Below are 17,439 nucleotides of genomic sequence, written 5' to 3'. Positions count from 1 at the left end.
CGACATTTCTCGGGGTTATTGGTTCGTGACAGAGATGGGTTTTCGGTGGTAATTTTGAATTGCGTGAACTAATTTTAATTATTATTTGAAGGCATTTGAGGTCGGCAGCCAGCACTCAAAACGTACCTTGTAGCAAACATAAAACTGCGAATAGTTGAATGTCTTAGGCTCATACAATTTTGAGGACAGGTTTTCTTTTTGAGAACTAAAAAAAAAGTTCCCAAGAGAGACAGAGATGGCGTTGTACCCACTACGTTAGTGAGCCTTTACAAGTTAAAAAAAAAGTATAAATTGTTTTCAATACTCTTGGGAGATTCAGATAATAATGACTGATTTATTTTCTCCTTTTATTCCATTTATATTCCCTATTTTTTATTTCTTAATTGGAAAATAATAAAAAAACCTTCATTCCAAAACAACATTAGTCTTCATTGCACTTAGATGATCCAAGTTCACTTACCTTTCAATATAAAAAATAGTATTAAAAAAAAACACTTGAAAAACACGCTTTTATAAAAGCAGGCAAAAAGCAAAAAAGTTAATTACAAGACTGTTCTTAAAAGTCCAAGCACAGCTATCATATGATGTTCCATCATGAAATCCCTGTCCATATCGTCCGGCTCCATAATCAGATCAGTTCGCCAGTACCATTCATTGAATAGTCATCAGAACTACAGCTTTAGATTCACGTCGCTACTATCCTTGCAAATGGTTCAATTAGTTATTAGATTCCATTACATAGTTTCAAACATGTCAACCATGTCAATAGTTCGAAAATTCTAAGTAAGACTTACCTACTGCAGATTTAGCGGATTATACCTCTAATAACCGATCCGTCCCTTGTTTTGCGCTTGAATTTCAATCTCAAATCGTAATTTGGTTATTGTTTCCCGCATTTAGACAATAATTCAGTACATAATCCACATTTTAAAATCACCGATTAAATTGAAATCTCACTATGCGACTATTAGACCAACGATGCAGTATTACATTTATAAAACGCGATTACATAATCTCACTCTGGCCATAAACGTTAACACAGACAGAAATCATTTAAATTGATTAAAACATTATTCTTTGTCGTTAGTTGAAATAATAAGTTAATTTTCAACAACACTCAACGGTTCGCAGTAGAATGGACTGGGCAGCCGTGCATTTGCACAGCCTAATTCAAAAGTGATGGGTCAGCTAACGTACACATAGACATAGGTCACAGACACGTTATGTCAGATTGTCTCGAATCGAAGCAACTTTATTTATTTTTGATAAAAAAATATTATTAAGTCTTGAAATTTTTATTTGTTTGCAGGATAAAATGGACGTCCCCAATATTCATTGGATACTACTCGAAGGCAAAGAAACCATAATTCACTCTTAATAGAGTGATGGACTCATATAATTTATTTGATGATGGAAGCGGTATGTTGGAAGGACTTACTGATCTTGGTGGATCAGACAGCTTTGCTGGTGCTTCTTCGGCTGGTGTAACTGGAGATAACAAAGATACACCCGACAACAGGTGATTACTTACAGCACAATAAAAAATAGACAAATAAGTTTTTTTAAGGTTTCGTACCTAAAGAGAAAAAATGGACCCTATTGCTAGGCAGTAGCGGCGTAAGGGGGGGGCGGAGGGGGCGGTCCGCCCCGGGTGCCACATCTCGGGGGGTGCCATCTCGGTCGGCACATATCTGCACGACCAGGATGGCGCGGGCAGAAGGGACAAGTCACTAAGGGTGCCATTCTAATCTGCGAAGCCTAGGTTCACTACCATTTACTACGCGATATTCAAATTTTAAACAAAACTACAACAGTGCATGTGTGAGACATCGAGGCGGTCACCCCTCTCAGTTCGACTGTCACCCTTCTCTTGTATTTTTGCTTTTATCTGATTACTTTAATTAAGTCCTCAAAGTTAGAAAAAAAAATCCGCTCGCTTCGCTCGCCGGTTTCTCTTCATTTCTAATTTGTTCTACGCTTACGTTTTGAGTCCTCAATCTAGCAAAAAGAAAGCACCGAAGTAGCAAAAAAATCTGACGCTCGCTTAAGTCACGGTTTCTTTTAATTTGTGCTTAATTCTGAGTTAAATTAGAGTCCTCAAAAAAAAACAATAAAAAAAATATTTACAGTGGATATTTCTAAGCTATTTGGGCGCTATTTGTAAGAGGAGGTGGAGGACTTTAGTGTCCCAAATCTCAATAAATTTTGAGCTCACTCGCAGCTGCTTCAATTTCCGGTCGTTTTTTTTTTACTTTAACTTGTCTGAGTGTTCGAAAACTCAAAAATTTCGCGCTCGCTGCGCTCGCGCCTTACACTTGATACTAATTTTCTCTAATCTCTTTAGATATCTTCTTGCGTCACAAGTATCAAAACTTACGCACCCATCTTCACTTTACAGTGCTCAAACTTTTTTGGGAACTTCTGTGTTTAAAAACTCAAAAATTTCGCGCTCGCTGGGCTCGCGCCTTACACTTTACACTGGTTTTCTCCAAAGCCTTTAGGTACATATCTCTTTGTGTCTCAAAAATCAAAAATTTCGCGCCCGCTTCGCTCGCGGGTTCTTCACTTTACGGTGCTCTTTTCAATCTTGTTTTGGGTATATTTGTATTATTTTTTTTACTACGTGATTATATTTTGTCGTTTTTGGGGAGGGGGTGCTCAATAAGTTGTTCGCCCCGGGTGCGACCCGATGCTACGCCGCCACTGTTGCTAGGACTGCTGTCAGTCTGTCCGGCTGTCATCAGACTCTTTCACGAAGCGATAGTAGGACAGTTGAACCACAGTGTAGACATATAATTTCCTTGTAAACAGTTGTGAAGGTACCGTTCGTAAAAATGTCACACATGCACGTGCATCGACGATCTTTTATCGATGCTGTCAGTAGTGAGTGTCGGGGCAAGACACCGCACCAGTTGTGCAGTGGGCCAAAATAAGAAAGTTGATAGACAATTATGTCTGTAGTACCAGATGAGATCACTTTTGTTTAAAGGAGTTCTTATTAACATTTGTAATTCCTAAATAATGTTGTAATCAGTTACGAACATTCAAACGTAGTAATTTAAACGTAGTTGCCAGTCACTTAATGTTATAGAAACTATTACATCTGTGGATGCGCTATTTGAGCAGTACCTATACTAGATTCATTTACAAGCTCGTTGCCTACTTGACATCTTTCAATCGCTTTTTTCTCGGTTAATCTCTTAAAAACGAAAAATCAAATCAAAATAAATTTTGGCATACAATAATGTCATGTTTTTGCTCGATTTATAGAAAATGTTACTTCGCCAGTTTTTATTATTTACATACTATTTATATCTAATATGCTTCTTTTTAGTTACAGACAACCTTATAATCAAAATACAGTACCACAAGAAGGATCGATTCAGAAACTGGCTTCGTTTGGAGGGCCTCCGGCTGGCAGTGCTCAACCGGTGCCCAATCCTGGCACGGGGCCTCCCGCACCCGATTACCATGACTACGGAAGTTACCCGCCACGTCCTCGCTTGCCTCAGCCACCTCACGGTCCACTACATCCGCCACATCATGTGCATCCTTCACATTCTTACCCAGGATATCATCCTGGCCCAGAACCAATGTATGCAATGCCAGAACAACCAGGTAATTTATATACTTGTTTAAAACCATCCCAACTCCGTAATTACGGGTTATATAACTTTTGGCTGGATAATGTTAGAATACTTTGCTTTTTTATGTTCATGAAAATTTTCGTTGAGGCTCAGAATGTCAACTTCCTAAAATGTCCCCTGGTACCAAAATGTCAACTTCCCATAATGTCCCTTTCCCAAAATGTCCATTTCCCATAATGTCCCTTTCCCAAAATGCCGCTTTCCCAAAATGTCCCCCATTAAGCGTTATAACCCAACTAAAAAATAAAATACAAATAATCGTCCTCACTTGTGATTGGAAGTAAAGAAATGTAACTACCAACATCATAACTGTTGTTGCTGTGTCATAACAAGAATGAATTATGTTGGTCACATTTAGACGATTTTGTTCGGCCAAATTAATTGAACTGGGGGACATTTTGGGAAAGCGGCATTTTGGGAAAGGGACATTATGGGAAATGGATATTTTGGGAAAGGGACATTATGGGAAGTTGACATTTTGGTACCAGGGGACATTTTAGGAAGTTGACATTCTGAGCCTCAACGAAAATTTTACCATCTCCTTTGGAATACACTCACCCTCGCCACTCTAGTCCTTTAGACGCTAGTAATATATTCCAGCCACCAAACCAAGTTTATCTTAAGAGCCCCTTTATTCGGCCAAAAACTAGCTTGATTTAACACATCGATACCATATGTTTTTATACCAAAATTCCAACGGGATTACATATGCATATCCTAAATCAACGCGGACAAAATCAGCTGGCGATAGATAGTTCAATATAATACAATTTATTTTTAGGTATTGGAGAAATGGGGGTATGGTCTGGCCCTCCAGGCGCTAATAGGTATTCTCCAATAGCACCGAGCTATCGTCATAGCTATGAACATCAACAAAAAATGCATCAATACCCTCCTCAACAGGTAGGTGTAACTTTGTGTTATATCGGGTGAGTCGTACCTAATCACATTATATCCTATCACATATATGTACTTTTTGATATTCTATGGCGAATTGTAAAAAAAAAAATACGTAATTACATATTCAGTGGTTTAGCCACAGGAGTCATTTTTCATGTTTTGACCAGCTGACAGCTGTCAGTTTTCAAGGGAGAATTTCCGTTGTTTGTAATGACGGTTTGTAATGTCTTATATGTTCTAATTCTCGCACATTTTTATTCTATTTACTTTGTTTGAAAAAAAAAAACATCATTTTTTATTTTTGCGCATTTTAATTAGCTCTTTGTTTTATTATGCAACATATATCAACCAGTACATTAACATATTTAATTTAATGTGATTAGGTACGACACACTTTGCATGTATGTATAATCTTAGTTTATGAGGATATAATAGTTTTAAGTTATAGAAGGCGAATCATCGATATAAATGTACTACGTACTAGATAGAAAGAACGTTCCGAACAAATATTTTGTCATATTGAGATGCACTGCAAACTCTGCATCAGTCATTAGCGCGATTTTGACATAGCTTCAGTTTGGATGTACCACGGAGGAGAAAAGACTAGCGGAGATGCCCTAACGCAGGTAGGTCACGCGCCTTCAGGTAGGTCAAATACGTCACGACTACGTCACGGCAGGCGTGGCTGGACACCGCCCATATACCGTCCTTCACATCAAACTGACATCTTGTCATAGTAGTATTTTTACCACAATTTCAACAGATTTTATTTGTTACTCGATTAAAACGATGAAATGCGCTATCATTAATTGTAGAAATTGCTCAGGATCCAAACTCAAACATACCATAGGATAACATTTCACGTGTAATTAATATTTTAACTTTAAAACATATTTTTTGCTAGAGACATCTGTCGTCGAATAGCTGCATTTCTAGAACCTCTAAGTGAATTTGTATTATTTTCGTATGAATCTTATTATTGGTACCAATTTTTGCCTTAAAAAGCAGCTTAATTTTTACTTGCATCCTACAAGTTTTTTTATAGATTATTTACAAACCAAAACATATGATATATTATCATGAAAATTTAAAATTATAAAAACACCATCTTTCAGTAAGTAGTCGACTTACGTATATTCGAAGTAAAATTATGTTCATCAAGACAGAGAGACCCGTTACAAAATTAAGTGCTACCAGGCATCGAAAATTCAATCACCCATTCTTAAAAACGTCTTATTTAAAAAAGCTGCAATTATCTTAAAATTAATCATAACTCTAACTATGTACAGTTACATGTCATAAGATCTAAGACTACATTTTATAAAAACAGTATTTTTGCAATGGCTCCAAAAATGTATAACAAATATGTGACGAAAATTAGCGTAGATTTATTTATATTCATCATCAGTAATGTTTTACATAGGTATATCTCTCTTGCCGTACATACTTTTTGAATGTACCTTTACTTAGAGCAACATCCGACTCACATAAAGTCTGCTATTTAGTGGATGCGCCGTTATGATACAGTTGTGAAAACTCGTAATTTGATAAACACTGTCCCTATAATTTTAATTCCCATTTTTCTTGGTGAATTTCGTAATACGGCAACATCGAAAATAACAACAGTCATCGCAGCACGGTTCTAGAACAAATAGAACGAATTTTCGTGCTTGTGATGCCGTAGTGGCTAGTAGATGAACTAACACAATGACATTAAGTTGATACTTAAATTACGCCATAGGGGTTTTTTAGACCCGTGGTGAATAAAAATGATTTTTCATCGAGTCTCCGTTTAATGATTCCTAGTAGAATTATACCTATTTCATTTCTGGGGAAGTAAATAAATTGTTGTGGGGCAAGTTCTGTGCACAAAATAATACTTATATAACAATTAATTTTCGAACATTTTTATCTCTCTCTTTTTCTTCGTTCATTTCAAATAAATGCTTCTTCAAACTTTCTAATTCAATTACTCTTTTTAAAGAATAATTAATTTTGAGTATTTACTTAACTTTTGAGTATGTCACTAGTAGTCGATGTTAGTTTAGGGTTAGATTTTAATTATCCTATTCTACGCTAGATGGATTTACATAAAATGGGTGGTTTCCCATAAAAGGCGTATAAGAGTGGAGCACGGGTGGAGCCAGTAACGTTCCTCGTCCCCCGCTCACCCGAATTTTGGCGCGCTGCTTTGTTAGGAGATTTTACGTTAGGGCACCTCCGCTAGTCTTTTCTCCTCCGTGGGATGTACACAGAGCGGAGTAATTAATTTGACAACCCGAATCACAATGTTAATCTAAACCTAAATAACAATTCAGTCTAATTTGTTTATGTAATATTAAATGTAGTTCAAGTAATTGAATAGTTAATAATTTAATTACAATTAAAAACTAAAATAATATTGCTGACTAAAGTTGAACACCGCGCGTCACAAGATTTATATTGATTCTTTGCATTGCAAAACAAAAAATATTTTAAAATATTGTTTTACTTTTAAATAGACCATTTTTTTCAAGCTTTATATAATACCACCTTAATTATTATATATTTTTTATTTGAATTTGGATTATACTTTCATAGATAAAAAAATATAGTTTCGTACGGAAAATTGTCAGTAACTCTCAGTTTTGTAGAATTATTTTTGGTGTATTACTGTATGAATTGTAATAATTTGATTTGAGCATTCCAAAGTACAAGATATAGTTGTATCTTGAACATTTTTATAAATGGTTAAATTGCTATATCCTCGGAGTACCGAAGCATCAAAAGATTCCCAAAAGCAACATTTTATGAAAGATCCTTTGTAGAGACAAAGATTTTACTGATGTACGTGGACAAATTAAAATATTTATTTAGAACACTCCCAAGATAAATGATCAAACTTTCTTAATCTTATTTTTGTTTTTTTTTTTTTTGTGACTATATCCAAAACATAATGACGCATCAAAACTCGTATAAAACGTTTAAATTCGCGAAAATTTGTGATAGCCCTCTTAAGACTACCGCTGCTGAAACGCTCTTAACAAGTATATGCAGTAAGATTTATTTTTAAAGTTCTAAAGACGCCGCCAACGATAAAGGTGCTCAAAAGCTGGCCATGAATGAGAAAACATAACCTCGACATTGGGGGTTGTCGCATATAATTTCGACGTTCTAATAGTGCTGTTTTTCAGCCTACTTTTAATAAACGATTTTTGATTTGATTGATTTCATTTCATTGGTAAAACTCTATACAAAAATGTTTACTGATCAGGCTGCCCCTAATGTTCATTACTTTCTGTATTGCGATACTTTTTATTTTTTATTATTGTTAAACAGGGTGCTGGTATTGGTAGTCTACAAGCACAAAATGGAACATACATACCAAGACAGCCGCATTTCTCACAACCAACATCACAGCAAATATATGGGCAACAGCAGGTAAATTAAATCATCATACATTTACCATTTTCAAGCTATGTTTTAAGATTGTTTGGGTTGTATGTCAAGTCTTATTGTATGAAATGTGGTACTAGTTCACCATTTTTTCATTGTTTATTTACGTTGTAGATGTATGACTACTAAAACCGTTTCACATGTGGGTAGGCACGCAAAAAGTGTACCTTTTTTACCGAAAGGAGGCATTATAAATTATTTCACCATTTTTTCTTTTTGTAGCTGCTTGAGTAATAGGTAAGAAGGTGTGTGCTAGCCAACATGAATAAATATTCATGTAATTTATACACATAAACATGTATAAATTTTATATAGGACCGGATCTTCAAACACAGGTTGGTCACCACTTGGTGAACGGTGTTTTTCGAGGCTGTCTTTTCTAAACTTGATGTCCACAAAGTACTGATTTCGCTCATTACGTATACATCGAATTACAAGTAACCCTATATTGTTGTTCTTTTTCCAGAACTACCCCAACTACACACAGATGCATCCACCAACCGCTTCTAGAATAGGTCAACACCCGACATATCATCAGCAAATGGATGTCAATCCTCATCAGTATGGTATACCTCATGGCCAACAAGGCCATGCACCAATTCCTCAGCACCAATCTCATCAAAGTATGGGTGGTCATTCCAGTAGTATGACACCAGGAATTCAAAACCATCCTAATGTTCATCTTCACCATCCGGGTGCACCGCCTATACATCATGTACCTCGTCAGTCGCCAGTGCCGCCATCTTCAGTGGCGCCGTCTCATTCTTCTGTTCCGGCGCAAATGCCTTATGCATCACCTCACCATTCCGTCTCAATGAATTATCAATCTCATCAAATACAACATCCTTTAGATGTCAACGTTTCGAATCAGTATGGCAATGTGAAACAAACGGGAATAGAAACAGGGAGTCCACAATATCGTCCACCGTTTCCTCAACTTTCTCCTCAAATGTCTCCTAGAGCTCAAATATCGCCCCGACAACAATCACAATCACAACTTTCTCCACGGCCTGTTATGTCTCCTGTAAAAGGTCCCAGCGCATCTCCACATGGTGCTCGTAATATGGTTCAGTCGCCAGTTTCTTCAGGAACTTCAACAACACCGGGATCTTTTCCATCCCAGAATACACTTCAAGCGTTAGAGCAAATGGTTTTACCATCAGGCTCAGAGTATCCATACCAACGTAACCCGTCATCTCCAGCTGTGACACATGTTGCATCTTCACCATCTCAGTGGAACCAAAGCAAAATTACTCCAACAAGTAGTTTAGCGCAAATGGAAAATAGCGAGCAGCATGCAAAGTCTTCTGAACCAGCCGTATCAGTACCACCAATATCAGTGCCACCACTAAAATCAGAATTAGTAAAAACTACAGCCGTAACTCATACTGAAACGAAACCAGTTGAAAAAACTGAACCAGAGAGTGCTAGATCAACTGAAACTGGTACATTAAGAACTTTTATAGCTCCGCCTAATTCGAACAGTACTAAAGATAATGTGCCAATTGCTGCATCGACAAGCAGTTCCACAAATAGTTGTCACGATTCGCCTGCTACTGGGGAATCAGGAGATAATCATGAAAAGATGTCAGGACCTCGTCAGTCTACAGATAGTAACGTCGAAAATGCTCCACTACAGGGAGAGGAAAATGTTGATATTAATGTAACAAAAGTATACAACAGTGAACAAAATTTGGAATCGAAACAGAAGTCTACTGAGAATGCCAATATTCAAGAAAGTAACATTGTTAATCCAGTGACGTTGCCCCTGCCTTCAATTACAAATACTAATACTAGCAATTCGTCACCTTCTCAACAAATCCCAGTATCTCATGTTACTACTACGAATACGAATAACCAATACGAAAGTATGCTTAATATGAATATTAGTAGAAATCCAGGATATTCAGCAAACAACGTACAGAATGTTTCTGCTAACATGCCAAATGTAACACAGGGCTTGTCAGCAAACATACCATCTAGTATTCAGTCATCGGGTCATACTGCTGTCAGTCATAATATATCTTCTAGTTTTCCAAGTGGCCCTACCTCTGTTACTCAAGCACTGCCTAATGTGCAAGCAAATTTACAACCAAATCATGCAATGCAACATGGAAATTTACCGAATACTGTAACATCTACTATTCCTGTTCATAACCAACAAAGCAACATGTCGTTGATTCCTGCAATACAGGGAAATATTCAACCAAATATGCCGAATGTCTCTAGTAATATGCAATCGATTGGCCAATCCAATGTACCAGCAAATATTTCAAACGTTCAAGTAGGATTGCCCTTGACTGTTCCAAATATGCATGCTCCAATGCCACCAAATCAGCCTATTATATCTAATATGCCCCATAATATTAATCCAATGTTGATGATTGGGCCAAATTCGATGCCTCATCCCAATATCTCGAATATATATCCAGCTTCCCATCAACAAGAAAGAATGTCTTTACAACAACAAATACAAGATATTTACTGTTTGCCACCTTCAAATGAAAATCAGGAAAAAGTAAGGTGCCTCCAAGAAAGACTAGCATTAATCCAACAGCATGAATCGAATGATAAATGTAATGGGGGTCCAAACTGCACACTACAAAACCCAGTTTACGGATCAAAAATGGTAGAAAGTCCTCAAGTCACTAGTACAACGGGGCGTGGCCGTGGCAAAGGTCCGGCTAAGCCCAGGAAGCCAAGGGCAAAAAAAGAGAAATTTGTGGCAACAGCGCAGACATTAGATCAGCTGCCTGTTTCGGAAGATTGTGTGACAGCTGGAACTGGATTACAAAGTACGTCAGAACTTGACTTAGAATCTAATGAAGATATAACAAATTTAGACAGCAGTGCAATATCTATGGATGACATCAGTGGTGGTAAAGTAAGAAAACAAAGAGGACCCCGAAAGAATAAGGAGCGAAAGCCACGGACACCTAAAGAACCAAAATTAAAAGATTTAACTGACAAACCTGTGAAAGAGCGGAAAAAACGAGAACCAAAAGATCCAAATGCTCCCAAGAAGAAAAGGACTTCAAAAAAAGACGCTGTTGAAATACAAGCGGATACAACTACTTATGAATTGTTAGAAACAGATAAAGACACCCCCTCTGGTGACGTATCATTGAGTCAAAATATATGCAATATAGAAACTCCTAATGCATCAAAGAATTTGTCAGACCTTTCCTTGGAAGATTCGAACGTCACTGACTTTGATGATATTCCGGTTTCTAAAATTGCAATCAAGGATCTGTTGGAAGAAGCTGAGGCTAAACGAGAACAAATAGAGAAAGATGATGACATCGATTCAATCACTCAAAAAAGAAAATCTAAGAAACGCTCATCAGTCGGTGGAAGTTGTAAGAAATTGACTCTGAGGAAATCTTTAGGCGGGAGGAGAAAAAAGCGTGGTGGATTAATTCCAGATTCTGATGGTGAACCAGATGATATGATGTCTACCCCACCACCGTCTCCGCCGCCAGAAGGTGACGATAGTTTAAAGAGAAGATCTGCTAGGAACACACAACGTAAAAAATATACAGATGATGTCATGCTACGTTTATCAGATGATGAATTTACAATGGCCACACCTAAAGTTGAAAAAGAATGTAAGTCGGAGGATCTAGATACCAAAGAAAACAGTAGATCTGAAGGTGTTCCTAAACCTAACTATATCTATGTGAATACAACTGAAGAAGATGCCATGATTGTCCAACATGTTTTAGCTTGTCGTATGGGAAAAAGAGAGTTTAAAGTTGAAACACTTGCTACTGACATTTCACCAAAATTAGAAGCTAGTAAAACTGAGCCGACACTTAATGATTCTAACGATGAAGTGCAAAAGATTGAGTCTTGTGAAGATAATAATACTGACGATAAAACAATAATTGATGATGAAACTCAGAAAGAAATTGATAATCAAAATACAAGTGAAAAATCCGATGTCCCTGCAGTAACTAATAAAGCAGAGGAAACCATAGATGGTTGTAAAGACAAATCCGATGGTGAAGTTAAGAATTTGAAACCGGTTATGGTTGATGTTGAGGAATATTTTGTAAAATACAGAAATTTTTCATACCTGCATTGTGAATGGAAAACAGAAGAAGAACTTTACAAAGGAGATAAAAGAATATTTTCTAAAATTAAACGCTTCAAACAGAAACAAGCTCAACAATTGAATATTTTTGAATTATTAGATGACGAACCTTTTAATCCTGACTATGTTGAAGTGGAAAGAATACTGGATATGTCAGAAAATCAAGACCCTGCGAATAATACAGTAGTTAAACATTATTTAGTTAAATGGAAAAGCTTACAATATGAAGATAGTACATGGGAATTAGAAGAGGATATTGATGTAGATAAAATAAGACAATACAAGACATTTAGTGAGATACCACCGAAAGAAAAATGGAAATTTAAAAAACGACCTTCTGCTGACCAGTGGGTCCAATTAAAAGAATCCCCTCTTTATAAAGGAGGAAATACTTTAAGGCCCTATCAACTCGAAGGACTTAATTGGTTGTTATTCTCATGGCATAATAATCGTAATTGTATATTAGCTGATGAAATGGGTTTAGGAAAAACAATTCAAAGTCTTACATTTGTGAATTCTGTTTGGGAGTATGGTATAAGAGGACCATTTCTTATCATAGCTCCTTTATCTACAATACCAAATTGGCAAAGAGAATTTGAAGGATGGACAGAAATGAATGTAGTTGTTTATCACGGTTCTCAACAGAGCAAGAGTATGCTGCAGGAATATGAATTTTATTACAAGAATGAACACGGCGAACCAATTAAAGAAATTACCAAATTCAATGTTCTTATAACAACATTTGAAATAATCGTGACAGATTTCCAAGAATTGAAATCCTTTAACTGGCGAATATGTGTTATAGATGAAGCGCATAGACTTAAAAATCGTAACTGCAAACTTTTGGAAGGATTAAGACAACTCCATTTAGAACACAGAGTATTATTATCTGGAACTCCACTGCAGAATAATGTAAACGAACTTTTTTCTCTCTTAAATTTTCTAGAACCTTCGCAATTTTCTAGCAGTGATGCTTTCTTAAATGAATTTGGTCAACTTAAGACTGAATCAGAAGTACTCAAGCTTCAAGCACTTTTAAAACCTATGATGCTCCGGAGATTAAAAGAAGATGTTGAAAAAACGTTGGCACCAAAGGAAGAAACAATAATTGAAGTCGAGTTAACTAATATACAGAAAAAATATTATAGAGCTATACTCGAAAGAAATTTCAGTTTCTTACAAAAAGGTACGGCTTCCGCGGCCAATATCCCTAACTTAATGAATACAATGATGGAACTGAGAAAGTGTTGTATACATCCATACTTGTTAAATGGTGCAGAAGACCAAATACAATTTGACTATAAACAGGCTAATGGGGAAGATAAGCAAGCATATTACAAAGCTCTTATAGATTCATCTGGTAAAATGGTATTAGTTGATAAATTACTTCCGAAATTAAAAGCTGGAGGTCACAGAGTTTTAATATTTAGCCAAATGGTAAGATGTCTAGACATTTTGGAAGATTATTTAGTATTTAGAAAGTATCCTTATGAGAGGATTGACGGGCGTATTCGGGGCAACTTGAGGCAAGAAGCAATCGATAGATTCTCTAAACCTGACTCAGATAGATTTGTATTTTTGCTATGTACGAAAGCAGGTGGGTTAGGTATCAATTTAACAGCTGCAGATACAGTTATAATTTACGATAGCGACTGGAATCCACAGAATGATCTGCAGGCACAAGCGCGATGCCATCGAATTGGTCAGCAAAAAATGGTTAAAATATATAGATTAATTTGTCGTAATTCATACGAAAGGGAAATGTTTGACAAAGCATCGCTTAAGCTTGGCCTTGATAAAGCCATATTACAAAGTATGAATACAACTCAAGGTAAAGAAACAGGAATAAAGCAATTGTCTAAAAAGGAAATTGAGGACTTGTTGAAAAAAGGTGCATACGGCGCCGTGATGGATGAAGATAATGCTGGTGATAAATTTTGTGAGGAAGATATTGAAATGATATTAGCGCGCAGAACACAAGTTATTCAAATGGAGTCAGAAAAAGGGTCAACATTTTCTAAAGCTAGTTTTGCTGCAGCAGACCAGCGATCAGATATTGACATAAGAGATCCAGATTTTTGGAATAAATGGGCTAAAAAAGCAGAAATTGATACTACTGAGAAAAAAGAAGATGAAGATTTGATAGTAACAGAACCAAGAAAACGAACAGTTATCAAAAGATACGGTCATGACGATGGTCCCATGGAAATGTCAGATATGGAGGTCACACCAGATTCCGATGACGATGAGGAAGGTGAGTTTTTTAGACTTATGTATTATATTCATTTACTAGCTGTTTGTTTGTACTGAAGTATGTACTCTTGCTACATGATAAAAATTGCGTACAGTAATTGTATACATATATGTAATATTCTGATTACGTCAATCATTTCTTTTTTCTTTCATTATCAAAATGAGTTTACCAATAAATGTAATTTTTTTTCAGGAATCAGTTTAAGAAGTAAAAGAAAGAAAGACAAACTTGGCAAAAAAGGCCGTAGATATGCAAGCGACGATTATATCCCCCGTCACGAAGGTGTTCCTGTTGATGAAGAGGTTGTCTATGGATCATGGACACGGTCTGAGTGTTTTAAAATAGAAAGAGGACTACTCACATTTGGGTAAGTGCCAAAGTAAAATATAAGTAGTTGTAGTTGCACCAGGTTGTTACTTTTTCATTTTAGTTAAGTAGTAATTGGACAAAGGACTTTCATAACAAAATAGTTAAGAATAAATACTTTACTCGCTGTAATTTCGAAAAAAAAAAAACAAGACATGGTTAATTCTATTTTGTTTATACAGGAAATAATTTTAAGCAGTGCAAAAAAAACTGGTGGTCCAGAAGCATTAACAGAACATAATTATTTCCATCCTCAGTTTTTTTTTATCCACCCTAAAATTAGCAAAATATAGATACTAACTATTCCTACGCGCTTGGAGCAGCGCTCGCGTCAGTAATGCGATGTCGCGTTGACTCCGCCGCGCCGCTTTTATTTTTTAACGACGTCAAAAATCATTAAATGACCCCTCCCGCTGTGGGTTAGCAGCGGTGAGGGTGTGTCAGACTCTTACTGACTAAAATCCGTCGTGTTCCGTCGTAGGCCTTTTATGTGCCAGGGCCGCGGTATCTCTTTCGAACAACCCGCAGCCCCGGCAGGGCGCCGCCGTGCCTACGGTGACGACTTTGACTTACAGTAATTAAAACCTTTTAAAATACTCGTAAAGTCCTTAAAACCTAGATTTCGCCGTGATGACAAAGCTTAAATTCATCATCATTCATCTGTCTGCATTCACAGTAAATTAGTTTGCTTAATATTTAAAAAGTTGAAGTGCTGAACGCACCGTAAAGAGGGAAAATTGTGTCGTTTTCACGTTGTCAAATGATATAAAGACAACATGGGTCAAGAAACAAATGGTTCGATTGTACATTGTTTTTGTTTCGCTGATATTTATTACACTGATTTTGTTTGATTTTGTAGGTGGGCCCGATGGGAAGAAATTGTTGAGAAAAATCAATTCAGAAAAGGTTGGACAATTCCTGTTATAGAAGACTGTGCACGAATTATTGTAAGTTTTTGTTTTGTAATAAATTATTGCTAAGCAGCGGGTAATTAGAGCATAATTGTGTGGCGTTATGATACACTGGTCATTTGCAAAAGTTTTTGTATGGGCTTACCCGAAAACAAACCCTTAGGTGCAGTGTACTTTATGTGCGGACGAGTCTGTGGTGCACATAATGTTTGATTAGTATGCTAAAATACATACCAGAAAGCAGACAGAATTTCGATTAGGCTTTCTAATTACGTATGGCAGTTCAGCCTAGGACGCCGTGTATTGCCTAGCCGGACTTTTCCTGTGGATTCTGGAAGACTAGAATTTAAGGCCAGGGGCGACAACACTTAAAAACTAAGCGACTACGCTAAGGATTTAGGGCGTCGCTGTTAAGTGGCAGCACGGGACAGACTGGCTCATAGCATCATTATTAATATTTTAAAGAACAAGCTGTGGAGACAGAATTTTTTAAAATAGAATCTCGAATTTCAAAATGCCGATTTACTGTATGCATAAAGTACACTAGTTCCATATAAGTGACTTAGAATTTACGCTATCACGAAGAACTGTATTGAGAATGTTGATGAATTTCGAACGGTAGCTATGCCGCATTACTTTAATATCGAAGGGTATGAGATCACGGTGTGTGCGTTAATCAGGAATATCAACCGGGACTGTTTTCAATCGTAATTATCATATTTGCAGCCCAATAAAAAAAATGTAGTTGCGTAGCACAGTGGCGAGTTTTAAATTCCGCGTAGTTTAAACATAACTCGTGTTCGTTTTTGTGTAATTACTCAGAAACCGGGTGTTTCAATAAAAATAAAGGCTTATTCGGTAGTGTTTGAATAGTAGTCTATAATAAAGTTTCTTTTGCAATAACATAAGACGGAATTCCGTTCACAGTTGTTCATTCTCTTTTGTTTAAAGTCCAATTTTCGACCTGTTTTTAAATTCTTACATGATGATTTGCCATGCTAATACCGAGAAAGTTTTAGACTTTCACTGAGTTTAAAATGTTGCCTGACAATAATTGTATGCCCTTATCAAACAGTAAAATACTACTTCAATCGACTCCAATGTGGCATTTATAATTTTCAGGTTTTATATTGTTTGCGGCATTACAAAGGTGATGAGAAAATAAGAAATTTTATATGGGATCTAATAGAACCATGTGAAAATGGTGAAGTTACAATCTCTAGAAATCACAGTGGACTACATAATCCAGTACCTCGAGGAAGAAACGCCAAAAAGAAAAATCGCCCTAAAGATTTGCCAAAATCCAACGATCTTCAAAAATGGGAGGATGCGAGTCACTGGAGCTCTACAGAAAAGTATGACTGTGAACTGTATCTTGAAAACAGTTATAAAAAGCATTTATTTAGACACGCCAATAAGTAAGTTGTTGTTTTTTTAAGTAACATAGGTAATTCATTTATTGCATTGCATACAATTTTATTATTTTGTTGCTGCTGTATGGAAAAATAGCTTCTTAACAATTAAATAAATGTTAGAAATGTTTAAAGTAAGTTTGTGTGTAAAGAACTCTTTGTCTAACTCTAAGTATCAGTGGCGAGGCGTCCTTATAAGCCGATTCCCATCGGCTTCCCTTTCGAATTTCAAGAAAGAAGCATAGGTATAAGTTATAATATAGGTATAGATATAATTAATATAATCATTTAAACCACACAATTTAAATATGTAGGTATAACAAAACGCCTACCACCGTAAAAAAAATTGTCTATAAATTACTTGAAACATTTTGCTCCTACTAAACAAGCCGCGGCTTCCTCCTCCATACAAAACTAC

At 36.4% G+C, this 17,439-nt stretch overlaps 1 protein-coding gene across 5 annotated transcripts in view; it reads left to right on the top strand.

Annotated features, from left to right (window-relative positions):
* Kis (kismet) overlaps nt 1–17,439 on the top strand; it is a 34,943-nt gene that overhangs the window by 7,200 nt on the left and 10,304 nt on the right. For 4 of the 5 annotated variants that reach the window (XM_049835794.2, XM_049835796.2, XM_021333612.3 and 1 more), the window contains exons 2-9: nt 1,310–1,519; nt 3,335–3,618; nt 4,429–4,550; nt 7,866–7,967; nt 8,449–14,332; nt 14,525–14,699; nt 15,558–15,645; nt 16,732–17,027. In XM_049835794.2, the coding sequence (XP_049691751.2) occupies nt 1,386–1,519; nt 3,335–3,618; nt 4,429–4,550; nt 7,866–7,967; nt 8,449–14,332; nt 14,525–14,699; nt 15,558–15,645; nt 16,732–17,027 (7,085 nt within the window). In that variant the 5' untranslated portion in view covers nt 1,310–1,385. The remainder of the gene's footprint in view (nt 1–1,309; nt 1,520–3,334; nt 3,619–4,428; nt 4,551–7,865; nt 7,968–8,448; nt 14,333–14,524; nt 14,700–15,557; nt 15,646–16,731; nt 17,028–17,439) is intronic. The other variant, XM_049835795.2, reaches the window with a different exon arrangement.

This window comes from Helicoverpa armigera, chromosome 6, assembly GCF_030705265.1.
Source record: "Helicoverpa armigera isolate CAAS_96S chromosome 6, ASM3070526v1, whole genome shotgun sequence".
NCBI lineage: Eukaryota > Metazoa > Arthropoda > Insecta > Lepidoptera > Noctuidae > Helicoverpa > Helicoverpa armigera.
This window is presented reverse-complemented; position numbering and strand designations above follow the sequence as displayed.